Here is a 27252-nt window from a genome sequence, read left to right as displayed (position 1 = left end):
ATTCTATGCGGGAGATGCGTCTCCAGTTTCAGAAACCTCCGGGTTTCCGGGACTGGGGACAGGACTTCACACTACGCCCCCTCCATTCATGTCTATGGGAGGGGGCGGGATGGCCATCACACCCCCTCCCATAGACCTGAATGGAGGGGGCGTGAAACTGGAGACGCAGCTCCTGACTAGAATGTGGGTGCTGCAGGGAGATTGCAGGGGATCCCAGCGGCGGGTCCCCCGGAATCAGACATCTTATCCCCTATTCTTTGGATAGGGGATAAAATGTGTCTGCCCGGAATACCCCCTTTAAACCAAATATAAAAAATAAATAAAAAATCAAGCCAGGAAGAAGTAGTAATCTACTTTACACTTCACTGATTTACTATGTGGAAAGACTGTTATCCCTCTTCCACCTTTTAATGCTTCATATTACACTTTTTATGGAGATCTTTTTATATTTACTACAATAAAACTTCAAATTTGAGGCCCTAAAAAAATTGCTCACATTTGTTATATATACACTAGTTGTTGTGTGATGTATTTGATGTCAAAGCATGTGTTTGATGTCTGTCTTAATACTGCCACAGCTTCTTCAATGTTTGGTCATCTTTCTACTGTGCTCATTTACAGGATATGGGTTTGTTTTGCTTTTACAAAAGTAAAAGCTGAACACAAGAATTACTGTTGCTGACTGGGTTATCGAAAAATTGTCCATACTTATAGTATTACATGAAACTTATGGCTAACATTTTTAGTCAAATCAGAACAAACTGCCAAGAATTTGAGACATTCAGCTTATATATATAATGTATGTGTGTGTGTCCAGAAATCACAGCACCAGTCAGGTCAAGGATCTTGAAATACTGGATTCTTTTATTCTTCCCCAAAGTGAATACAATGTTTCGGCAATAGTAGCCTTTGTCAAGCATGCCCGGTGCTGTCTCACACCCCTGCTTGAGATAGATATATTATAAATTTTTCCTTTTATAAATCTGTTTGCCCTTTGGAAAACCAATGGTTAGAGTAATTATAGTTCTCATACAGATCTGAAAATGTTTAGAAGGCAAATATTCCCACTTCCTGTAAAGCTACATGTGCTGCAAAACCTGTTGTTTTTCTTTGTAAAATTTGTTTTACCTTATTTGTGCTTGCCAGCTTGTTCACTTCTGTGCATTATACCAAACCACATCATGCTACAATTGGGAAAACTAGAACTCTCAACTAAATTTGGTATTGAATTTAGTGTTTCAAGTTTTCTTCCTGTATCCACCTCTACATGAATCAGGTGTTTGGATCTTGTGGTTTACTTATAAGAATATCTGCTGAGAAAATGTTTAAGACTAAATCTTATCCATCGATATTACACTCAGTTTCTTCTCCCTTTTTTGTTGGGATGGGTGGTGAGTTTGTTGCCCTAAACTCCTCCATCTACTATAATATATATATATATATATATACATTCAGTGGTTTGGCAAAACTTGTTGAGAAATACCAACCGTGAAAGATTTTTATTAGCTGCCTTTTGCCAGTAGGGTTGTACAACTTTATAACAACATTCATTTGGTTTTGGGATTGCACCAGTGATTTGCGTTTTACTGGCTTTGAATTTTCCATACATATTTTTAAATGTATATAAATAAAGTGATTTACAAAAACAAGTACTGTTTTGCTTTATTTCCCATTACTATAGTTCTTAGGAAATTTATTGTATAAATTCAAGCTTTACATGTACCTTAAAGACAAACATGGCCCTAAAATGGAAGCTTTACCATACATTAAACATCTGAGATTTACAGACCATTTTAGGCTGGTGGAAAAAATCTCTTACATTGGTCAGAAAAGTGTCTAACACGCTTAAAGGGGTTGTCCAGTATAGCGGATAAGTGTATGATGGTGGGTGGAATCTCCCATGATCTCCAGAACAGCATCCTGTCTCTCAGAAATAATTGTGCGTGCTTTCTACCATGCATGCTCTTTGGAAGCGCCATAGATACCGCCAGAGTACAGCACTTGGACATCTCGGCACTTCCTTACAAATGGAGCGTGTGCCATCTGACACACAAGCTTTCAAACATCCCCTATGTAATGTTTTATGTTGGCTGTGTAATATATATGTCAATATTTATAGTGCCAACACTCTGCAGCACTTTACAATTTTGAGGGCACAAAAACAAATATCAGAAACTTTTTATTAAATAAGAGGAGTAAGTGCCCTGCTCTAGTTAAGTGTTTGTCTCCATGTGGGACAGGTGTCAGTACCCATACCTCTTAAAAGTTTATTATATATATGTGTGTGTGTGTGTATGTATATATAATGTGTGTGTGTATATATATATAATATATGTGTGTATATATCTCTATGCAACTGATTTCTAACCAAAAAAAATAACCCTGTTCAAAAGTGGGCATACTGTCAATTCCTAATACAGTGTATTGCCCCCTTTAGCATCAATGATAGCATGCAGTCTTTTGTAATAGTTGTCCGAGGACCTGAATTCTTGCAGGTGGTATAGCTGCCCACTCACCATGGTAAAATTCCTACAGGTCGTGCATTTTTTTGGTTGGTTTGCATGATCCATGTATTTAAGAACTTCCAATAGAGGCTCTATGATATTAAAGACAGGCTGACAGGCTGTTTAGCTGCCATAAACCCAATATTCTAGGTTATAGTGCAGATGAACAGATCTAAAAAGGTTACTTACATTAATAGGTGTAGTACTTGAAGAGCTATGTCACTTGAATTTCCTATTGCTGTGTGCAATGACGGCAGTGGAGCTGGGCAAGCAAGATTACTACCATGTCTATTCACTGTCTGGCATGTCACCATCATTTTTTAAAGGAGAGGCCCCAAATAAACTTACCCTTTCCCTCCAGGCCATAAGGCACCTCCAAGGGTCCGGGTTCGATGTCCCGTAAGCTACTAAGGGGGACTGCTAGTGCTCCTGACATCAACCTAGGCATTAACCAAGGTGTCAGCCAAGGAGTCAGTCTTATACCGATGGCTTCTAGGCCAAAACCGAGACACCTGGGGTTGCAGGGAGGTGAGGAACCAGAAGGCCACACACACCCCTCCCCTAGATGGCTAGTAGGGATACCTAGAAGGGTTACCGCACCATGATTATGCTAGTGTACATACATACAACAAACAGGGCATAGTGAAAAGAGACACATAAAGTGGATGATGTAGTGAGTTACTTACCGGGTCTATTATAGTTTTTCTGATCCTAGCCAAAAGGCTAGATGCATTGCTTCAACTCAGTGGGTCCCCTCCTCCCAGTGAGTTTTGGCACCTCAGGTTCACCACTCCCACGAGGTACGCAAGTACCTCGGCTCTACACCCCCTCTCCTAATGACCAGACCCAGTGGGAAAGGGTCTCATTGGGACTGGTGGTGTGGCAATGGCCCTGGTACACCTGTCTCCTCCATCCTACATCAGTGAGAGACACTGGCCAACTGATAAGTACTACTCCTATTCATGTAAGTAACCCCTCTTTCTAGAGCTGTTCACCCGCACTATAACCCAGTATATTGGGTTTAGTGTGTGTTAACAGACTGTCAGTTTCTTTTTAAGTTATGAGACTCTGTCCACTTCAGAACCTTCACCATTTTTTGCTGTAACCACTGGAGGGTCAACTTACCCTTGTTTAGGGTCATCTTGGTGTTGGAAATTCCCATGTGCAGTGTTTATTCAAAAGAATGTAAGTTGTCTGCCAGTATTTTATGATTACATGCTTCATTCATCTTGCTATCAATATTCACAAGATGTCCCTGGGCCTTTAACACCTTGGGTACGATTTAAGGTGAAAATGGGTTGAGTCCCTATCAGATCAAACACATTTTATTTAATAGATCACTCAGTACCTAATCCTGACCATGTACACCCTGAGCAATCCTCAAAATTTGTAACCCAAGGAACCGTAAGGAAATACCTCATGTGCATGTTAAGTGTTCGGCAGGCGCAGTGGAGGGCTCAGAAGGGAGGGAGAGACAATGGGATTTTGGAGAGTGAGGTTTTTCTGAAATGGTTTTTGGGGGGCATTTCACATTTAGGAAGGTGCCAGAACAGCAGAAAAAAACCCACATGGCATACCATTTTGGAAACTACACCCCTCAAGACACTTAACAAGGGGTCCAGTGAGCCTTAACACCCCACAGGTGTTTGACGACTTTTCGTTAAAGTCGGATGTGTAAATGAAGAAAATAGTTTTTTTTCACTAAAATGCAGTCCCCCCCATTTACCATTTTTACAAAGGGTAATGGGAGAAAATGACCCCCAAAATTTGTAACCCCATCTCTTCTGAGTATGGAAATACCCCATGTTAGGACGTAAAATGCTCAGAAGAGGAGTCCCATTTGGCTTTTGGAAAGCATGTTTTGCTGAAATTATTTTTGGGGGGCATTTCTCATTTAGGAAGCCCCTATGGTGCCATAACAGCAAAAAAGACTGCGCCCTGAGGAAGATCCCATGTATGGAATTTGTGGGGACATGGAGGACACTGCACTTCTGACCGCCATCTTGATATCTCACCCGCTCTTCTGTTGCCGTGCAACGGTTGTATTGTTCGACCCACATACTGTAACCCACACGTGCAGTCGATGAGGTAGATGATATACATCGACTGACAGCATTTGCATCTTTTTTGCCCACATCTGAAGCTTCCAACTGGCAGTTTTGTTATATCTTCATTTCCGAATCATCAACTTACGATATCGGAGGAGGCGCCGGATCTCATCCCAATTATTCTCCCTATTCCTACACATTCGAACCGGACTTGCCAGTCACGGTTAGGGATGCAGAGGCAGCCACCTACCTAACGCCGCCGTACGCTAGGATCTCGGACCCGGGATACCAACGGCTTCTTGCGATCTGAAGGCTTACAAAGGTGTTGTGCCCGCAGCACAACCTACCACGGTAAGGTGCATTAACTCGCACGTACCCGCTTTACTTCAACGGTATCACGCTAGGAGCGCGCCTCTTTTTTCCTTTTTTCAGAACAGCAAAAAAAACACATTGCATACTATTTTTTTTTTTAAACTACACCCCTTTTTACATTTGCATGTTCTTGTATTTTTGAATTTTTACAAGGGGTAAAAGAAAAAAAATTGTAACCAATTTTCTCTCAAGTAAAGAAAATACCTCATGTGCATGTAAAGTGCTCTGTGGGCGCAGTAGAGGGTTCAAAAGGGAAGGAGCGACAATGGTATTTTGGAGAGTGAATTTTGCTGAAATGGTTTTGGAGGGGCATGCTGGTTTTTCCCCAAATTTTACATTTTTACAAGGGGTGATAGAAGAAATGGTGCTACAAATTTTGGTGGGCATTTTCTCCCGAGTATGGAAGTACCCCATGTGTGGACGTAAAGTGCTCTGTGGGTGCACTACAATGCTCATAAGTCACATTTGGCTTTTGGAAAGCAAATTTTGCTGAAATGGTTTTTGAGGGGCATGTCTCATTTAGGAAGCCCCTATGGTACCAGAACAGCAAAAACAAAACCCATACTGCATACTATTTTGGAAATTACACCCCTCAAGACACGTGACAAGGGGTACAGTGAGCCTTAACACCCCACAGGTGTTTGACGACTTTTCATTAGTCGGATGTGTAAATGGATATTTTTTACTAAAATGCTGCTTTTCCCCCAAATTTTAAATTGTTGCGAGGGGTAATGGAAGAAATGGGGTTACAAATTTTGGAGGGGCATTTTCTCCGGAGTATGGAAATATCCCATATGTGGATGTAAAGTGCTCTGCGGGCGAACTACAATGCTCAGAAGAAAAGGAGCGCCATTGAGCTTTTGGAGAGAGAATTTGTTTGGAATGGAAGTCGGGGCCATGTGTGTTTACAAGGCCCCCCCCCCCACATGTGACCCAATTTTGGAAACTACACCCCTCAGAATTTAATAAGGGGTGTAGTGAGCATTTACATCCCACTGGCATTTGACAGAACTTTGGAGCAGTGGGCTATGCAAATGAAAAATTAAATTTCCCATTTTCATGGACCGCTGTACTGTTCCAAAAATCTCAGACACCTGTGGGGTGTGAATGCTCACTGTACCCCTTATTGCATTACGTCAAGGGTGTAGTTTCCAAAATGGGGTCACGTGCGGGGGGGGGGGGGGTCCATGGGGGCTTTGTAAACACACGTGGCCTTCAATTCGGGACAAACTTTATCTCCAAAAGCCCAATGGCGCTCGTCCTCTTCTGAGAATTGTAGTTCGCCCGCAGAGCACTTTACATCCACATATGGGGTATGTTCTTAGAAGAAATGGGGTTACACATTTTGGGGGGATTTTTTTTCCTATTTATTTCCCTTGTGAAAATGAAAAATTTAGGGTAACACCCACCCAACTTTAACGAAAATTCGTCAAACACCTGTGGGGTGTTAAGACTCACTATACCCCTTGTTACGTTCCACGAGGGGTGTAGTTTCCAAAATGGGGTCACGTGTGGGTGTTTATTTTTTATGCGTTTGTCAGAACTGCTGTAAAATCACCAATTTAGGCCTCAAATGTACATAGTGCACTCTCACTTCTGAGCCCGGTTGTGCACCTGCGGAGCATTTTACACCCACATAATTGGTATTTTTGTACTCTGGAGAAATTGTGTGACAAAATTTGGGGGTCTTTTTATTTTATTTTATTTTTTTTTTTACTTCTATCTCTTAACGCATGGGGCAACACCAGCATGTTAGTGTAAATATGTTTTTATTGTTTTTACAATATCATGCTGGTGTAGACTCAAACTTTACCTTTTCATAAGGCGTAAAAGGGGAGAAATTGCATTACAAATTTTGGGGGCTTTTTCTCGAATACAGAAATATCTCATATGTGGCACTAAACTGTTGCCTTGAAATAAGACAGGGCTCCAAAGTGAGAGCGCCATGCACATTTGAGGCTTTAATTGGGGATTTGCATAGGGACTGACCCGGATGCACGAATTACACTTGCTTCCGATACCAAAATTACCTTATTGCAGTGTTTCACAAACAGGGTGCCTTCAGCTGTTGCAAAACTCCCAGCATGCCTGGACAGTCAATGGGTGTCCGGCGATACTGGGAGTTGTTGTTTTACAACAGCTTGAGGCTCCGTTTTGGAAACAGTGCTGTACCATAAGTTATTCATTTTATTTTATTAATTTAGTGTAGTGTTTTTAGGGTACATTCACACTTCGGGGTTTACAGCGAGTTTCCTGCTGGGAGTTTGAGCTGCAGCAGAAAGTTTGCTGCATCTCAAACTTGCAGCAAGAAACACGGTGGAGTGCAAATCTCCAGCTGTTGCAAAACAACTTCCAGCATGCCCTTTGGCTGTCCATGCATGCTGAGGGTTGCAGTTTGCAACAGCTGGAGGCACAATGGTTGCCAGGTAGCAAACTGTTACGAAACCAGTGTGCGTTCAGCTGTTACAAAAGGTACAACTCTCAGCGTGCACGGACAGTCAAAGGGCATGCTGGGACTTGTAGTTATGCAACAGCTTGAGGCATACTACTAAAAGTCCCAGCATGCCCTTTGGCTGCCCATGCATGCTGGGGGTTGTAGTAATGCAACAGCTGGAGGCACACTGGTTGTTTGTTACTTAAGCGCTGTTCTGCTCCCCCCCCCCCCCCCCCAATTATCAGCCCAGCGGGGTACTACTCACATGTCAAGCACTGCCCTCCTCCTCTTTGTTGGAGGCCGCTGGTGCTGGAACTCACTGAACGCCAGTGGTCTTCAACCTGTGGACCTCCAGATGTTGCAAAGCTACAACTCCCAGCATGCTCGGACAACCAACAGCTGTCCGGGCATGCTGGGAGTTGTAGTTTTGCAACAGCTGGAGGTCCGCAGGTCTGAGATCACTGCTGTACGCTGTATCCCTATATCCGGGTTGCAAAAGCTCAGCCTATCACTGGCCGTGGCGGGACATCGCTGCGGCCGGTGATAGGCTGACTGCTGTCCGTCGTTCCAGTCCCCATCATAAGGCCGACGTAGGTAAGTTAAAGTTTATTTTCTTTATCTTTTGCAGCCCGGGCATAGGGATATAGCGTACAGCAGTGGTCTCAGACCTGTGGACCTCCAGCTGTTGCAAAACTACAACTCCCAGCATGCCTGGACAGCCAACGGCTGTCTGGGCATGCTGGGAGTTGTAGTTTTGCAACAGCTGGAGGTCCGCAGGTTGGAGACCACTGGCGTACAGTGAGTTCCAGCGGCCCCCAACAAAGAGGAGGGCAGTGCTTGACATATGTGAGTAGTACCCCGCTGGGCTGATAATTAATTGGGGGGGGGGAGCAGAACAGCGCTGGCGGGGTAACATGATTTGGTGGGGGGGGGGGGAGAGCAGAACAGCGCTGGTGGGTCACATATAAGTTTCCCGATGTGAGGACAGCGCAGCGCTGGGCTGATTCATTCATTCCCGAGGGGCCAAACCGGTATTGCGGTATGGGGATAAATTCATATCGTGCAGCCCAAAAATTTCGATATTTGGTGTGAACTGGTATACTGCCCAGCTCTAACTTCCAGCATGTACTTACAGCCGAAGGCATGCTGGGACTTGTAGTTATACAAGTACATGCTGGGAGCTGTAGTTTTGCGACAGCTGGAGGCATACTGGTGGCGAAACATTGTTAAGTAACAAACTTTCATTGTTTTGCAACCAGTGTGTCTCCAGCTATTGCATAACTACAACCCCCAGCATGCACGGGCAGCCAAAGGCCATGCTGGGAGTTTTAGTAGTATGCCTCCAGCTGTTGCATAACTACACGTCCCAGCATGCCCTTTTGGCTGTCCGTGCATGCTGAGAGTTGTTGCTAAGCAACAGCAGGAGGCCAGCCTTATTTGCTGCAGCTGAAGGATATCCAGGTTGCCGCTGACTCCGACCCTGGGCCCCCGCTCAAGGTACAGGCACCTGCTCTTGCCCGCCGGAATAGGGGCGGAGCGGGTGCTGTTAGGGACACCAACACAGCAGGAGTACTGATGCATTGGCCAATAACGATGGACGAATTAGGATGATCGTCAGGTGCCACCTCACTCCTGCTAAAGGGTGATAGGTGCCATCTTGGATGGCACCTATCACCCTTTTATTTTATTTTTTTTTCCAGGTCACTGGGGGCCCAATTGGCGTTTCCGGGTCAATCTGAATTGATGGGCGATTTGCGGCGATCGCCAACATGGGGGTGAGGGGGATGGTGCGGGGGGGGCCATGGATCCAGCGTGGACCGGCGGCAGTTACCTGCGAATCGCGCGGGAACCAGGGACCGGCGGCAGGCAAATGGATGCAGCAGTGTTGTCAGATTCAGCAGTGAAGATCGCTGTAAAGTGGTCTTCACTGCCCCTTCTAGGAGTTTCAAAACTACAACTCCCAGCATGCCCAGACAGCCTTTGGCTGTCTGGGCATGCTGGGAGTTGTAGTTTTGCAACATCTGGAGGGCTACAGTTTGGAGACCATTACACCGTGATCTCCAATTTTCTCCAGTTGTTGCATAACTACAACTCCCAACATGCCCTTTGGCTGTCTGGACATGCTGGGAGTTGTGGTATTGCAACAACTGGAGGAACATTGGTTGGGAAACATTGTCTTTTTCCTAACTCAGTGTTTCCCAACCCGTGTGTCTCCTGCTGTTGCAAAACTATAACTCCCAGCATGCACTGACAGACCATGCATGCTGGGAGTTGTAGTTTTGCAACAGCTGGAGGCACACGGGTTGGGAAACACTGTTAGGAAACAGAGTGGTGCGGAAACACTGTAGTAGTCTGTTACCTAACGCAGTGTTTCCCAATCCCAAACAGTGTGCCTCTAGCTGTTGCATAACTACAACTCCCAGCATGCACTGTCAGTGGATGGGGGTTCACAGCACTGTAAACCCCCGCCCGCCCGTGTGAATATACCCTAAAGACACTACACTAACCCTAAATAAAGAGTAAAGCGCTACATATACACTACACGCTTACACTGTCGCCGACCCCCCCCCCCCCCCTCCAAATAAAAATTTAAAACATCTTGCATCTTGTACGTCAGTTTTTCCAAACAAAGCCCCCAGCTGTTCCAAAATAATAACTCCCAGTATTACCGCACAGCCATTGTCTGCCCAGGCATGTTGGGAGTCTTGCAACAGCTGGAGGCACCCTGTTTGGACAAAACTGACGTACAGTATTTTTGATGGAGGAGGGGTTAAACATAAAAATTTTGGTGAGTTTTATTAAAAGCAGTACAATAACAGAAAAGCATGTGACGATTTGTATCGTTTTTGTCATATTGACCCAAAGAATAAATAGAACATGTCAGTTTTACCATAAGTTGTACTGTGTAAGAAAAAAAAATTATAAATTTCCCACCATAAAGAATTTTTAGGTTACGCCATAGATTTCATGGTAAACAAAAGTGTTATTACAAGGAACAATTGGTCATACAAAAAACAAGCCCTCATATGCGTCATACACTTGTTCAGATGAAGGAAGGAATTAGAGATGAGCGAACTTACAGTAAATTTAATTCGTCACAAACTTCTCGGCTCGGCAGTTGATGAGTTATCCTGCCTAAATTAGTTCATCTTTCAGGTGCTCCGGTGGGCTGGAAAAGGTGGATACAGTCCTAGGAAAGAGTCTCCTAGGACTGTATCCACCTTTTCCAGCCCTCAAGAGCACCTGAAAGCTGAACTCATTTATGCAGGATAAGTCGTCAACTGCCGAGCAGAGAAGTTTGTGATGAATCGAATTTACTGTAAGTTCGCTCATCTCTAGAAGGAATGTCCACATAAAAGAAAATATTTGTGCAGACATTCTGCAGCCAGCTAAGACCGCTCATAGATGGTAATGCATTTCCGTGCAGAGTCTGCAGAAAGAATAGACATGTCTATGCTTTCTGCGGAAATCGGAATTTGAATTTCTGTGCCAGATGTAGCCAGAGCGGAAATTCTGCTATGTGAACAGTACAGCAAAGTCCCATTGAAATCAATGTGAGACTTCATATATCTATAAAACAAAAGCAGAGCTCCTCATAGGGCAGTATGTTCTAAGCAGTGTAGATGTAGGTGGATGTAGGATACACAATTGTTTCAGTGGTCCTCTCACCTGGCACGGTTGTGTAAATGACACAACTACACAAGCGCGTAAAGGATAGTGGTGCAGCCTCCCGGTATCGGATCCAGCAAAAAGCAGGCCGATCAGTAGCAGGATGTATGAGTAGAAGAAAAACCCGGTTCCAAGGTGCGATCCACAAAGTCAGTCATATGGTGGTGATCAATAAAGTATTTATTTAGCCAGGGTGCAACGCGTTTCGGGGCATGGGATCCCCTTCGTCAGGCAAATAGGCATAATAACATGTTTAAACTTTTGATCAGGGCCATTTGGGTAATTACTGTTTTTAATTTTGAATAGGAAATAACTACTTAATAATAAATGGCCCTGTATGTTTAAGTGCATGGTCAGTCTTATTTTCTAAATGATGCCAAAGTGTCACAATTTCTGCCAGGGTATAGAAACCTTTGTGCACAATATATATAAAGTGTGTGTAGGTAGATAGAGAAAATACGATTATATATATATATATATATATATATATTTATATATATATAGTGATCCCCGACCTACGATGGCCCCGACATACAATAATTTCAACATGCGACGGCCTCTCACAGGCCATCGCATGTTGAAGGCAGCATCAACATATGATGCTTTTTTATGTCGGGGCCATCACGTAAGCGGCTATTCGGCAGCGCTGACTGCTTCAGCTGCCGCCGGATAGCCGTTTACGGTGCCCCGTGAGCTCCGGTGATGGTCATGGACTTACCTGTCCTCGGGGCTCCGGCACGTCCTCTTTGGGATCCTCTGCATCGTCGGCGCTCTCCATCGTCGTCATCACGTCGCTGCGCACGCCGTCCCGGCATCCAATAGGAGCGACGGGATGGCGGCGACGGAGAGCGCGGTTGCCGGGGAAGCAGAGGCCTTGCCGGAGCGTCGGGGACACGAGAACAGCGATGGACGGCGACATCCCGGGCAGCGGTGACAGGTGAGTACAACTTTCTCTAACAGTGGTCTACAACCTGCGGACCTCCAGATGTTGCAAAACTACAACACCCAGCATGCCCGGACAGCCGTTGGCTGTCCGGGCATGCTGGGTGTTGTAGTTTTCCAACATCTGGAGGTCCGCAGGTTGTAGACCACTGTTCTATACTTTACATTGCACGGATCCTTCAACATACGATGGTTTCAGCATACGATGGTCCATTTGGAACGGATTACCATCGTATGTTTAGGGATCACTGTATATAAAATTTATTTTAGGCTAGTAGTGTGGCTGACAATGATTTAAAATCATACTTACCTTTCTCAGCTCTGTGCCCCTGGTGCACATTGATGTTCGGCATCTACACTGTAATGTCTCGCCCCCTGTGCTGCAGAATGGAGCTCCACTTTGCAACGTGGCTGTGGCTATTGTGCATGTGGAGAGGAGGCAGTACAATACGGATCCTGGCCAGATGTCACCGTACACTTTTGCTCCATTCCGTACGGAGCTAAGAACGGTATGTATGATCTTAATCAGTGTCACCCAATATATGTATAATTTTATTTTAGGCTTGTAGTGTGAATGGAACTGATAAAAATCATACATATACAGTACTGTTCCTTGCTCTGACTGGGGGGGGGGGGGGGAATTAATGGTGACAGCTGGCCGACATCCTTATTGTAGCGCCTCCTCTGCTTCAGAATGGAGTTTCACTCTCCTCTAGATGTACAATAGCCGCAGCCACTGGGGATTACTGAAGAACGGAGGCACGGGATAAGAAACAGTATGTGTGATTTTATTACGTTTCACCCATACTACAAGCCTGTACCAACAGGTTAGTGTGGGTGATACTGATCAGATTTCCTTCAGAAAAATAAATAAAATTGATAGGTTCTTTCCCAGCTTGCTTTGGCCAGCATGCAGCTGTCGGTGGTTGGCATTAAACCAAAAATAGCTGAGCTGGCTTTCTTCTGCAATTTGTTGAACTCTCTTAGACAATGGGGGAGATTTACCAAAACCTGTGTAGAGGAAGAGTGGTGCAGTTGCCCATAGCAACCAATCAGATCCCTTCTTTCATTTTCAACAAGGCCTCTGCAAAATGAAAGAAGCGATCTGATTGGTTGCTATGGGCAACTGGTCAACTTTTCCTTTGCACAGGTTTTGATAAATCTTCCCCATTATAAGAATTGCATAACTGGCATAGTACCAGGAGCTCCACAGTTTAAATAACTGAAGCAGCATTAACCCCTTTACGTATATTTACGTCCTGCGCCGGCTCCCGCGATATGAAGCGGGATTGCGCCGCGATCCCGCATCATATCGCTAAGGTCCCGGCGCTCATCAACGGCCGGGACCCGCGGCTAATACCACACATCGCCGATCGCGGCGATGTGCGGTATTAACCCTTTAGAAGCGGCGGTCAAAGCTGACCGCCGCTTCTAAAGTGAAAGTGACCCGGCTGCTCAGTCGGGCTGTTCGGGACCGCCGCTGGGACCTATAACACTGCAAAAAATTTTTTTTAAAAAAGTGTTAATAAAGGTCATTTAACCCCTTCCCTAATAAAAGTTTGAATCACCCCCCTTTTCCCATAAAAAAAATAACAGTGTAAAAAAAATATATAAATAAACATGTGGTATCGCCGCGTGCGTAAATGTCCGAACTATAAAAATATATCATTAATTAAACCGCACGGTCAATGGCGTACGCGCAAAAAAATTCCAAAGTCCAAAAAAGCGTATTTTGGTCACTTTTTATACCATTAAAAAATGAATAAAAAGTGATCAAAAAGTCCGATCAAAACAAAAATCATACCAATAAAAACTTCCGATCACGGTGCCAAAAATGAGTCCTCATACCGCCCTGTACGTTGAAAAAGAAAAAAGTTAAAGGGGTCAGAAGATGACATTTTTAAACGTATACATTTTCCTGCATGTAGTTATGATTTTTTCCAGAAGTGCGACAAAATAAAACCTATATAAGTTGGGTATCATTTTAACCGTATGGACCTACAGAATAATGATAAGGTGTAATTTTTACCAAAGTATGCACTGCGTAGAAACGGAAGCCCCCAAAAGTTACAAAATGGCGTTTTTTTCTTCGATTTTGTCGCACAATGATTTTTTTTTCCGTTTCGCCGTGCATTTTTGGGTAAAATGACTAATGTCACTGCAAAGTAGAATTGGTGACGCAAAAAAATAAGCCATAATATGGATTTTTAGGTGGAAAATTGAAAGGGTTACGATTTTTAAAAGGTAAGGAGGAAAAAACGAAAGTGCAAAAATGGAAAAACCCTGAGTCCTTAAGGGGTTAAAAAAAAAGTGTGGCTCGTGGGGCAGCACCATTTATTAAAGGAAATCTGTCACCAGGGTCACCTGCACTAACCTATCGGTACTGACAGGTAGTGCAGGTGATACTGATTACAACGGTACTTACCTTGTCCCATTCCGTGCAGGGGATCTCCAGTAATCTCCGTTAACTTCTGCTGATGTCCAGTATTAACCCTTTAGACGCCAGTAACAATGGTCCTCGTCCACCCTGGTAACGTTAGGCTGTTGCTGCTTGGTTGCTATCTGGCTGATGGAAAAATGGGGGAACCACACGTTTTTTTTTATTAAAAAAAAATAATAATAAAAAAAAAGCACGCATAAGGTTCTCCCTATTTTCAGTATCAGCTAGATACGAACCAAGCAGCAACAGCTTGACGTTACCAGGGTGGACGAGGACCATTGTTACTGGCCCTCCCCAGCCTAAATAATGCCAGCCTGTTACCACCTAGGCGCGCCATTTTTGATGCTCCGGGCCTGTTGGTACCAACTCTTCTTGGCACCCCTGTGGCGGTGGGTACCGGGGTAATAATTGGAGTCTCCCTGTTTTGGAACACACTGTCAGAAAGGCTCTGTTCTCATTATGCAAAACGCATAATGAGAACAGAGTCAGGACTGGACAGTGTGAGCAGAGCAGTAAAGGTCGCAGGGGGTCTCAGGAGTGAGACCCCCTTTCTATCTGTCCCTCTGTCCTTGGAGTACTACTTGGACAGGCAGGGGGAGAGAAGCGGGCGGCGGTCTCTGGCCCCGCAAAAGGCGCTGCAGTTCATCGTTTTAAAGCGTCGGCATTATCGGCAAGGTAATTGCCGATAACTTAGAAAATCGTGAATATCGGCCGATATTGGCCAAACCGATAATTGGTCGATCCCAACTGACTATGCTACTGTGCCGCCTGCCCTCACCTTCTGCTATACGTGCCAGGGTTAGCGACCTGGGTGCCGCCTGCTGCAGCAAGTCCATCCCGCTTTGCAGCGGGCTCTGGTGATAACCAGCGGCACCTTACACTCCGCTCCCTGGTACAGTCCGTGTCATCAGCTACACAGGTCCACCAGTGTTCCTGTCTACTGAAATGTGAGCGTTACATGCTGTTTTTTAAGCCAAAGCCAGAAGTTTATTCAAAAGGAATGGGAAATAATCCTTCCTGCTGCATCCATTTCTGACTTTGGCTTAAAAACTGCAGTGGCAGTTCTCCAAAAGAGAAAAAAGGAATGTGCAGCTCACAAAAAATTAGTCAAGGTGTATATTTGGTAAAGTACTTACACCAAAAGAAGTACAATAAAATTTATGGGAAGAAAAAAATATATACCGTATTTATCGGCGTATAACACGCACTTTGAAAACTTAAATTTAAGGCAAAAAGCCTGCCTGCGTGTTATACGCCGATAAATCTTCTGGTCACTGATTTAAAGCAGACGCAGCAGCGGTTGCTTGTTAAGTATTAGCAGCACGGCCGTGGCCACTTTAAATCAGTGACCACCGGCGTCTCCTCCCCGCTCTGCTTTAAAGTAAAACTGTCATTTGTTTTCTCCCGCACTATCCACAGGTGCTGATGGATACTGCGGGAGACGCTGATTAAAATGAGCCCTACCTTGTCCGGACCTGCGCCGCCGTTCTCGCGCAATTGTTATTTTATTATGTGTTGAAATCTTCCTGTAACTGGCACGGACGGGGCTTCGGCGCTTAACTGGCACTGACGTCAGCGCCGCTTATGAATATTCAACCCCCCCCTCCCTCCAGTTCTCCCTTTCTTTGCTGCTCCTAACTGGGGGGAGGGGGGATGAATATTCATAAGCGGCGCTGACGTCAGTGCCAGTTAAGCGCCGAAGCCCCGCCCATGCCAGTTACAGGAAGATTTCAACACATAATAAAACTACAATTGCAGGAGAAAGGCAGTGCAGATCCGGACATGGTAGAGCTCATTTTAATCAGCATCTCCTGCACTATCCACCAGTATCTGTGGATAGTGCGGGAGAAAACAAGTGACTGTTTTACTTTACATTTTTCTTACCTCACTCATCATTTCCCCTTTTCCCTGCTTTTTATAGTTTTTTTTTTATTTTCCTTACTTGGCTGCTCTTTGGCAGGCCAGGTCAGGCGGGGGGGTCTTTCGGGCTGTGGTCAGTGAATCAGATGAATGATGTCCTGTCCCGGCTTCTCTGTCACTTTTCATTTCCTGTAGTCGCCGCACTCCGTACTCTGACTAGCGGCGGTTACAGGTAATTAAAAGTGACGTCCTTGATGCTGCACAGAGAAGCCGGGACAGGACGTCACTCATCTGCTTCACTGACCACAGCCCACAAGACCCATTGCCTGACCTGGCCTGCTGAAGCGCAGCCAGGTAAGGAAAATAAAAAAAACTATGAAAAGCAGGGAAAAGGGGGAATGATGACGGAGGGGAAGAATAGCATTGGAGGAACATGATGGGGGACATGATGAGACAGGGGGAAATAATGAGGGGAATGATGGGGGCATGATGAGAGGGTGGGGGATGATGAGATGGGGAAATTATGGTGGGGGAGGCACTAAAGGCTTAATGTCTGTATGGCTAGTGGTGGTCTATGACAGGGGGAAATGATGAGACATGGGGGGGGTGGCGATGAGAGGGGTAAATGTGGCACAGGGACTGATAAAAGGGAAGGAATCATGTGGCACTGGAGGGGACGGGACCAAACTGAGGTGCAGAAGAAAATGAAGTTGGGGGGGGGGGGGATGATGTGGCATTTAGTCCAAGTCATTTATTTTACAAATTTTTTTTTTTTTACTTACATTTCCCTGTTAAAATGGGGGTGCGTGTTATACGATAAATACGGTAATACCATCATCTCAAGACTAATACCAGATAAACTGATACATGATAAATTGATAAAAATAGAGAACTGTGCTTCAAATTGATGATGATAGCAAAGAATACATTTATTAAAACAAAATACAATATGTAAAAATATATATAAAAAGCCCTTGTGGGGATGCAAATAGTATTTAAAATATTATAAAAAATTATACCGCTCTATAAGGATATCAAGAAAATCGTTAATCCGGCATCTATTAGTCCGAAAGTTATCACAGTCCGCAATTGTAATGCATATATATTTAATGTTCCATATGTGGGTAGCCGTATCAGAAATATATATTTACCAGCTGATGGTATTCGAAGTGTCAGAGTCGTCCAAGATCCATAAATGTCCGAGACTCCGTATTCTGTACTGGGCGCTGGTGTGCGCTCCTGCGGCTGGTCTGCCTACCACAGACCGGATGGAAAGCCGCCGTTCACAGAGATGGAAAACACAGCTAGCGGAGAATAGACATATGTGGCTGGTCTGTCTGTCGCAGACCGAGTGGGAAGCTGCTGATAGCAGAGAGGAAAAATGGATGATACAGCCTTGTGGGGAATCTCAGTGTCTGACATCAGCCAGGTGATAAGGCTAGTGGAAATAGAATAGCCGGTAAAGGTAGATGGAACCATGTGGCTGGATTGAAGATCAGTGTTGGTCTTTGCGGTGATGTAAAGTCCCAAATAGTTGCGGTAATGATGCGGTATTTAGTTCTAGACGTGTTTCAGGGTACTAAATGGAATGACCCTTTCCTCAGTAGACATATCATACAATAGAAGCAACAGTTCCTTTTATACTTGGCCATCTTGATTAGGCCAGAAAATAGCTGGTCACGTAGCAAAAACTGAAATGGGTTTTTAAAATAAATACTCTAAATATTTCCAAATATATCTATATATTCAATAGATTATCAAAAAAACATTTGTAGACATTTCAGAAGAACATAGATATAATTATAAAACTCTCAAACCAGCCAAAAAGGAAAAAGATAAAATAATAATAAAAAGAAGAAAGATAGAAAGTGAAACTAAATAGTGAAAAAATAATAATAATAAAAATAATGAAAGTAAACAAAAAATAATAATAAATAATAAAATTAAATAAAAGTAAATATAATACATAAAAACTAGATAATTAGTTTGCACCCTATATCCTTTTCCTCAATATTTTCTATGTTGTCAACTAATGTATCTAGTTTTTATGTATTATTTTTACTTTTATTTGATTTTATTTATTATTATTTTTTATTTACTTTCATTATTATTTTTATTTTATTTTCACTCTTTAGTTTCACTTTCTATCTTTCTTCATATTATTATTATTTATTTTTTCTATTTTTTTTATTTTTTCTTATTATTATTTTATCTAATGGTTTTTTGATAATCCATTGAATATATAGATATATATGGAAAGATTGTGAGAATTTATTTTAAAAATTCATTTAAGTTTTTGCTACGTGACAAGCTATTTTCACCTGGCCTAATCAAGATGGCCAAGAAGTATAAAAGGAACTGTTGCTTCTATTGTATGATATGTCTACTGAGGAAAGGGTCATTCCATTTAGTACCCTGAAACACGTCTAGAACTAAATACCGCATCATTACCGCATCTATTTGGGACTTTACATCACCGCAAAGATCGACACTGATCTTCAATCCAGCCGCATGGTTCCATCTACCTTTACCAGCTTTTCTATTTCCACTAGCCTTATCACCTGGCTGATGTCAGATGCCAAGATTCCCCACAAGGCTGTATCATTCATTTTTCCTCTCTGCTATCAGCGGCTACCCACTCGGTCTGCGGCAGACAGACCAGCCACATATGTCTATTCTCCGCTAGCTATATTTTTTCTCTTCTCATAGTTCTCCAAAAATGCCATAAAAAAACTGTGCGGAAACCTAGCTTTACTGTCAGCATAAGGACCTGCCTCTTGTCCTTATATCTGACCAGCAGCAGGATTTCTCTAGTAAGGACCTTACTCTCACCCTTAGAAATTGGTGGGGAATATATCAAGAGGCCTCTTTGTTTTTTCCACAAAGAGCCACAAGCTAAAGTGGCTACAGAAGAGAGTATTCTACTGCAAAATGAAAGGGGTTATCCACTATAAGGTGATTTTAGAACGTACCTGGCAGACAGTAATGGACATGCTTAGGAAGAATATTTGCTTGTCTTTAGGCTAAATGGCTATGTTGTGAGATTACCATAACACTATGGCTAGCTTTTTGTGAACTGGCATTTCCTTTTTGAGTTTTCTTCTTTGCCTACAAATCCCATAATTCCAATTTCCTCCCTCCCACACATCAGCCACCCCACCCATTGAAACATAAATGAGCTGCATCCATTCAAAAGACCTGTGGTTTTCAATCAGGGTGCCTACAGCTGTTACATTAGTTGCAGATTGATCTCTCTCCCACCGAGCGATCGCTCCACCCATTGAAGCATACAGACTCCCTGTCATCAGCTGACTAGTGAGTCAGGTTCTCGGGCCGCATTGCAACCTGGGAAAAATCCGAGACAACAGTAATTTTGTATGCTGTTAAAAATAAATGTTGGGGTGAAAATCACATGAGAATGTGAGTAAAACCGTCACACACAGGTACATCTAAATCCACATCAAAATCCATGTCAAAACCAGCATGGATTTCAGATGCTGATCATACATGGACTTTTAAATCTCTTCGTCTAGAGAAATTCCATCTGTAGTGGAAGCCAGCAAAACAATCCGCGCTAGGCCGTTTCAATAGATGGCAATGCTTTTCAGATTCTACCAAAAGAATAAGCATGTTGGGATCCGGAATTTCCATGGTGGAACGTTTGCCATGGAAATTCAATAGTGTGAATGGTGCAGCAGTATCCTACTGAAAACAATAGGAGGCTGCTGCGGTGTAATTTCTGAGCAGAATTCCACTTGGAAAATGGGCTCTAAGAGCTAGTTCTCGTGGGTAAAACCTGAGTGGTTTTTGATATGTAAATCACATTAGTTTTTTGTATGTGCAGTTTTATCTAAAAAACAAACAAAAAAAAACTGTTAATGTGGCAGGTAAAGGCCTTCTGAAAGTGTGAGAGTGCACACTGCAGAGTTTTCAAGGCGGACTTTTCGCCCAGAATATCTGCTTGTAAAAGTTCTGCCAGAATATTGAACTTGTTCAATGTTCTGGTGGATTTCCGATCTACATGGCTGTCTATGGGGACAGCAATGCCCATGTTGTCCTAGTGCCGACTGATTCAGACTTAATCTGTCCGGAGATTCCACAAAGTAAAGCCGGCCATACAGTCTGCCTAGCAGAGAACCGGGCTGGGGGGGCGTGGGGTAGTGGGCGACTATGTGGGGGTAAGGGATCACAGCTGTCGGACCCCCCCACGATCTATAACTTCCCCTATCCTTTCGATAGGCGATAAGTTGTATTTCACTATAGTACTCCTTAAATGCACCATAGGCATGAGTGAAGGCTACTATCATCCCTCTGCTGTGATTAATGACAATCACAGTGTTTTAAAGAAAAAAAAGTCAGGTGCCATTTTTCATGGTGCTCAGCATGATCATGGGTGTCTGATGGGTTAAAATGATGCCGGAGATCGACTGCCCTATGACGTATCAGTAGAGCGCCAATCTGCCTGTACAATGCTATGCAATAGCACAGCATTGTAAAGTACATGCTATCCAATTATTACATATAATAGTCCCATTATATAAAAGCTCCTCCTCTAATAAAAATTTTAATCTCCCTTTTCCTATTTTACAAAAGAATAAAATAGCCATATTTGGTATCACTGCATTTGGAACTGTCCGAACTAATAAAATATAATGTTCATGATCCCGCACAGTGAACGGCATAAATGTAAAAGAAATACAAAATACCAGAAATGCTGATTTTTGGTCACATGATATATTAAATAAAAAACATGAATAAAAAGTGATCAAATAGTCCCATCAAAAAAAAAAAATCGTAATAATAAAAACTACAGATCATGGCACAAAAAAATAGCAATTTTAACCCCTTAAGGACATAGCGTTTGTCCGTTTTTGCACTTTCGTCTTTTCCTCCTTACCTTTTAAAAATCATAACCCTTTCAATTTTTCACCTTCAAATCCATATGATTGCTTATTTTTTGCGCCACCAATTCTACTTTGTAATGACGTCAGTCATTTTACCCAAAAATCTAAGGTGAAACGGAAAAAGAAATCATTGTGCGACAAAATTGAAGAAAAAAATGCCATTTTGTAATTTTGGGGGCTTCCGCTTCTACGTAGTACATTTTTCTGTAAAAATGACACCTTATGTTTATTCTGTAGGTCCATACGATTAAAATAATACCCTACTTATATAGGTTTGATTTTTTATTGCTTTGGAAAAAAAACATAACTACATGCAGGAAAATGTATACGTTTAAAATTGTCATCTTCTGACTCACTCGGTACCATTTTTGTTTTGATCTGACTTTTTGATCGCTTTTTATAAAAAATGTTATGTTACAAAAAGTGACCAAAAATACACTATTTTGGACTTTGGCATTTTTTTGTGCGAACGCCATTGATTATGCAGTTTAATTAACTATATATTTTTATAGATCGAACATTTACGCATGCGGCGATACCACATATGTTTATTTTTATTTGCATAGTTTATTTTTTTTTTATTGGAAAAGGGGGGTGATTCAAACTTTTATTAGGGAAGGGGTTAAATAATCTCTATTAACTTTTTTAGTTCACTTTTTTTTTTTTGCAGTGTTATAGCTCCCATAGGGGGCTATAACACTGCACACACTGATCTTTTACACAGATCACTGCAAAGCCATAGCTTTGCATTGATCAGTGTTATCGGCGGTTGATTGCTCAAGCCTGGATTTCAGGCTTGCAGCAATCAATCGCCGTTTGGACGTGCAGGAGGCAGGTAAGGCATCCTCCTGCTGCTTCCTTGCTGATCGGGACCGATCAGCCCGACTGAGCTGCTGGGATGCTTTTACTTTCACTTTTAGACGTGGCGATCAACTTGGTGGTGATCGCCGCATCTAAAGAGTTAATGCCGGACATCTGCCGGAATGGCGATGTCCGGCATTAGCCACGGGTCCTGGCTGCTGATAGCTGCCGGGACCGTGCAGGTATGATGTGAGCTCAGCTCCAGAGCTCGCTTCATAACCCTCCCGTGCCGCAGCGCCGGGTATACCCGGCGTTCTGCGGCAAGGGGTTAAGCATAATTATTTACAAAGTGACTTTTTAAAAAAAAAGTAGTACAGTGATAGAAAAACTATATGAGATGGGAAGCGTATTGACTTACATAATAAAGAGAACATGTCAGTTTTATGGAAAAGTGCACTGTAAGGCTAGGTTTCCACACAGGTTTTTTCTGGCCTTTTTTTTAGGGAAAAGCGCCATTGTCGTGTTTGAGCCAAAGTCAGAAGTGGATCCAGTAGGAAGGAGAAGTACAAGTTCTTCCTTTATATTTCTTATTCATTTTGAATACACTTCTGGCTTTGGTTCAAAAACTGCAAAACTGAAAAAACCTGTGTGGAAACCTAGCCTTGGGCCGGGTTCACACAGCAGAATACGTCACAAGTAGAAAAACAGAAGCTTAGCCTCACATCCACAACTTGTACAGTAGTCTATTTGCTTCTCAGCATTATTTCAAAAACTTAAAGGAAAACTGTCATTAAACTCCTCCCGCACTAACCAGAGGTACTGGCTGGTAGTGCGGGGGTCGCTGATCAATATGCTGCCTACCATGCTCGGATCCGTCCCGCTGTTCGGCACAAGTGGGTTACAAGGCTCCTTCTGGCACTGTGCCGTCACGGCTGCTCACCCGCAGCACCGCCTGGCTTATGAATATTCATCCCCTCCCCCCGCCTCTCCTATTCATCCACTCCACTGCGCTGAGGCCACTTCCGGTTGTACACAGGAAGCGGCACATGGGCAGTGGACTCCTGTACAGACCGGGGAGGAGAGGCGGAGGGAGGGGATGAATATTCATAAGCCAGGCGGTGCTGCGGGTGAGCGGCCGTGACGGCACAGTCCCAGATGGAGCCTTGTAACCCCGCCCGTGCCAGTTAGAAGATCATTTGCGTATCAAGAATAATGAAGATAACGAGCGAATGGCGGGATGGATCCAGGCATGGTAGGCAGCATATTGATCAGCGTCCCCCTTTGGTTAGTGTGGGGGGAGTTTAGTGACAGTTTTCCTTTAACAGGCTTTTAGAATACCTTCTGATGATCAAAACGTGCAAACTCACTCACCATGTCAAAGCCACCTGATTAGAATAGGTCCCTACACTAACACTGGCGTAGTGCCAGGCGGAGACCACTGCCTCTGCGACACCAGGTCCAAAGGGGGAATGACCCAGTGGCCAGGCAGCCCCACAGCTACCTGACCAAGCCCTTGGCTCTGGGCCGCAGCACCCCACACGGCAGAATGTCCGCATGGAAACTCTCTGGCCGACATTTATCATTGTCTTTAGACTGTTTTTGTGTCTAGAAAAGGTGCAAAAAAGACGCAAGCAGGGTTTATTTGCGAATTTTTTGCACCTTTTGGTTTACACATTTCTGCTGATTTTGAGTTGCAATCCACTGATTTTGGCAATACACATGATATGGAAGGGTTTTATTAACTGCGCCTTTCTGTGAAAAGGAGCAAAAAAGGGACAAAGTGACTGAAAAGTCTCTAAAACGACACCAGCCCAGACTTAGCTTAGCTTTTTGGTTTATGTGAAGAGAGAAATATCACCAGAAAATGTGACCTGCACAAAATCTATCAAAGGCTCTGTGACCATTTACAAATGATATTCTTTGGTTGTGCTGTGCAATATATGGTAAAATCAATTCTCATTACAAAGTACAATTGGTTGCACAAAAAACAAGCCCTCATATGGGTCTGTAGGGGGGAAAATAAAAGTTATGTCTCTTGAATGGTGAGGAGAAAAAGCTCAAATTCAAAACTGCCTATCCACAAGAGGTTAATAAAAGCTGTGCTTAAGAACCGCATTAATATCATCATCAAAATACACATATATTCATAAATATTCAGACTTTGATGTAGAACTTTCGGTGCGGTTTTAGTAGTCCGTGTGAACACACCACCATGGCGACAATGGCAGCATGCAATGTGATCTCTCAGGATGTGCCTCGGACTTCTGACATGGATTAACAACCTGCATTTACATTTTCCCTGCGAGCATTGATTGTCCTCGGATTTTTGATAGAAATGTCCCGTGCAGTGACCCCTAGGGGCTGCTACTGACACAGCTCCGGTCAGAGGGGGCGGGGCCTCACCCAGTGACGTCAGTTGTCACATTCCAGGAAGAAGAAGTAGACGGAGCGCAGAGTCGCCGTCATGTCCGCGGCCTGGAGGATGTGGCTGTGTGTGCGGCAGCGGCTGCGGACTGGCGCTCTGCGGGAGATCTGCCGCCAGTACCCGGTGCTCTGCTTCATTCTCGTCGGCCTCTCCCTGTCCACCGTCCTGCTCCTCAGGTAACGCGGTGCCGCACTGTGTGTATTGCGTCTGATGCCTGTCAGGACAGGATCACAGTCAATGTTTAATGGTATCCATTGGGGTAATGCGTTATAGTGGTGTGTGTGATACATTATAGTGATGTGTGTGTGATACATTATAGTGATGTGTGTGTGATACATTATAGTGATGTGTGTGTGATGCGTTATAGTGATGTGTGTGTGATACATTATAGTGATGTGTGTGATACATTATAGTGATGTGTGTGTGATGCGTTATAGTGATGTGTGTGTGTGTGTGATACATTATAGTGATGTGTGTGATACATTATAGTGATGTGTGTGATACGTTATAGTGATGTGTGTGATACATTATAGTGATGTGTGTGATACATTATAGTGATGTGTGTGTGATACATTATAGTGATGTGTGTGTGATACATTATAGTGATGTGTGTGTGTGATACATTATAGTGATGTGTGTGAGATACATTATAGTGATGTGTGTGAGATGCATTATAGTGATGTGTGTGTGATACGTTATAGTGATGTGTGTGATACATTATAGTGATGTGTGTGATACATTATAGTGATGTGTGTGTGATACATTATAGTGATGTGTGTGTGTGATACATTATAGTGATGTGTGTGATGCGTTATAGTGATGTGTGTGATACATTATAGTGATGTGTGTGTGTGATGCGTTATAGTGATCTGTGTGTGTGTGATACATTATAGTGATGTGTGTGTGTGATGCATTATAGTGATGTGTGTGTGTGATACATTATAGTGATGTGTGTGATACATTATAGTGATGTGTGTGTGTGATGCGTTATAGTGATGTGTGTGTGTGATGCATTATAGTGATGTGTGTGATACATTATAGTGATGTGTGTGTGATACATTATAGTGATGTGTGTGTGATACATTATAGTGATGTGTGTGTGTGATACATTATAGTGATGTGTGTGATACATTATAGTGATGTGTGTGTGTGTGATGCATTATGGTGATGTGTGTGTGATACATTATAGTGATGTGTGTGATACATTATAGTGATGTGTGTGATACATTATAGTGATGTGTGTGTGTGTGATACATTATAGTGATGTGTGTGTGTGTGTGAAATACATTATAGTGGTGTGTGTGTGTGTGATACATTATAGTGATGTGTGTGTGATACATTATAGTGATGTGTGTGTGTGATACATTATAGTGATGTGTGTGTGATACATTATAGTGATGTGTGTGTGATACATTATAGTGATGTGTGTGTGTGTGTTTGATGCATTATAGTGATGTGTGTGTGATACATTATAGTGATGTGTGTGAGATACATTATAGTGATGTGTGTGTGATACATTATAGTGATGTGTGTGTGATACATTATAGTGATGTGTGTGTGATACATTATAGTGATGTGTGTGTGATACATTATAGTGATGTGTGTGTGATACATTATAGTGATGTGTGTGTGATACATTATAGTGATGTGTGTGTGATACATTATAGTGATGTGTGTGATACATTATAGTGATGTGTGAGATACATTATAGTGATGTGTGTGAGATACATTATAGTGGTGTGTGTGAGATACATTATAGTGATGTGTGTGAGATACATTATAGTGATGTGTGTGTGTGTGTGAGATACATTATAGTGAGGTGTGTGTGTGTGTGAGATACATTATAGTGATGTGTGTGTGTGATGCATTATAGTGATGTGTGTGTGTGTGTGATGCATTATAGTGATGTGTGTGTGATACATTATAGTGATGTGTGTGATACATTATAGTGATGTGTGTGATGCGTTATAGTGATGTGTGTGTGTGATGCATTATAGTGATGTGTGTGAGATGCATTATAGTGATGTGTGTGTGATGCATTATAGTGATGTGTGTGTGATACATTATAGTGATGTGTGAGATGCATTATAGTGATGTGTGTGTGATGCATTATAGTGATGTGTGTGATGCGTTATAGTGATGTGTGTGAGATGCATTATAGTGATGTGTGTGTGAGATACATTATAGTGATGTGTGAGATACATTATAGTGATGTGTGAGATACATTATAGTGATGTGTGAGATACATTATAGTGATGTGTGAGATACATTATAGTGATGTGTGAGATGCATTATAGTGATGTGTGAGATGCATTATAGTGATGTGTGAGATGCATTATAGTGATGTGTGTGTGTGTGTGTGATGCATTATAGTGATGTGTGTGTGTGTGTGATGCATTATAGTGATGCATTATAGTGATGTGTGTGTGTGTGTGTGATACATTATAGTGATGTGTGTGATACATTATAGTGTTTTGTGTGTGTGTATGTGTGTGATGCATTATAGTGTTGTGTGTGTGTGTGTGTGTGTGATGCATTATAGTGTTGTGTGTGTGTGTGTGTGTGATGCATTATAGTGTTGTGTGTGTGATGCATTATAGTGTTGTGTGTGTGTGTGATGCCTTATAGTGATGTGTGTGTGTGATGCCTTATAGTGATGTGTGTGTGTGATGCCTTATAGTGATGTGTGTGTGATGCCTTATAGTGATGTGTGTGTGATGCCTTATAGTGATGTGTGTGTGATGCCTTATAGTGATGTGTGTGTGATGCATTATGGTGATGTGTGTGTGATACATTATAGTGATGTGTGTGATACATTATAGTGATGTGTGTGATACATTATAGTGATGTGTG

General features: G+C 42.9%; 1 protein-coding gene across 4 annotated transcripts in view; it reads left to right on the top strand.

The window, feature by feature from the left end:
• Positions 1-24393: 24393 nt before the first annotated feature.
• Positions 24394-27252, top strand: part of SNX14 (sorting nexin 14) — an 87204-nt gene continuing 84345 nt past the window's right edge. For all 4 annotated transcript variants that reach the window (XM_056566025.1, XM_056566023.1, XM_056566024.1 and 1 more), the window contains exon 1: positions 24394-24575. In XM_056566025.1, coding sequence (XP_056422000.1) covers positions 24439-24575 — 137 coding nt within the window. In that variant the 5' untranslated portion in view covers positions 24394-24438. The remainder of the gene's footprint in view (positions 24576-27252) is intronic.

Source organism: Hyla sarda, chromosome 3 (genome assembly GCF_029499605.1).
Source record: "Hyla sarda isolate aHylSar1 chromosome 3, aHylSar1.hap1, whole genome shotgun sequence".
Classification (NCBI taxonomy): Eukaryota; Metazoa; Chordata; class Amphibia; order Anura; family Hylidae; genus Hyla; species Hyla sarda.
This window is presented reverse-complemented; position numbering and strand designations above follow the sequence as displayed.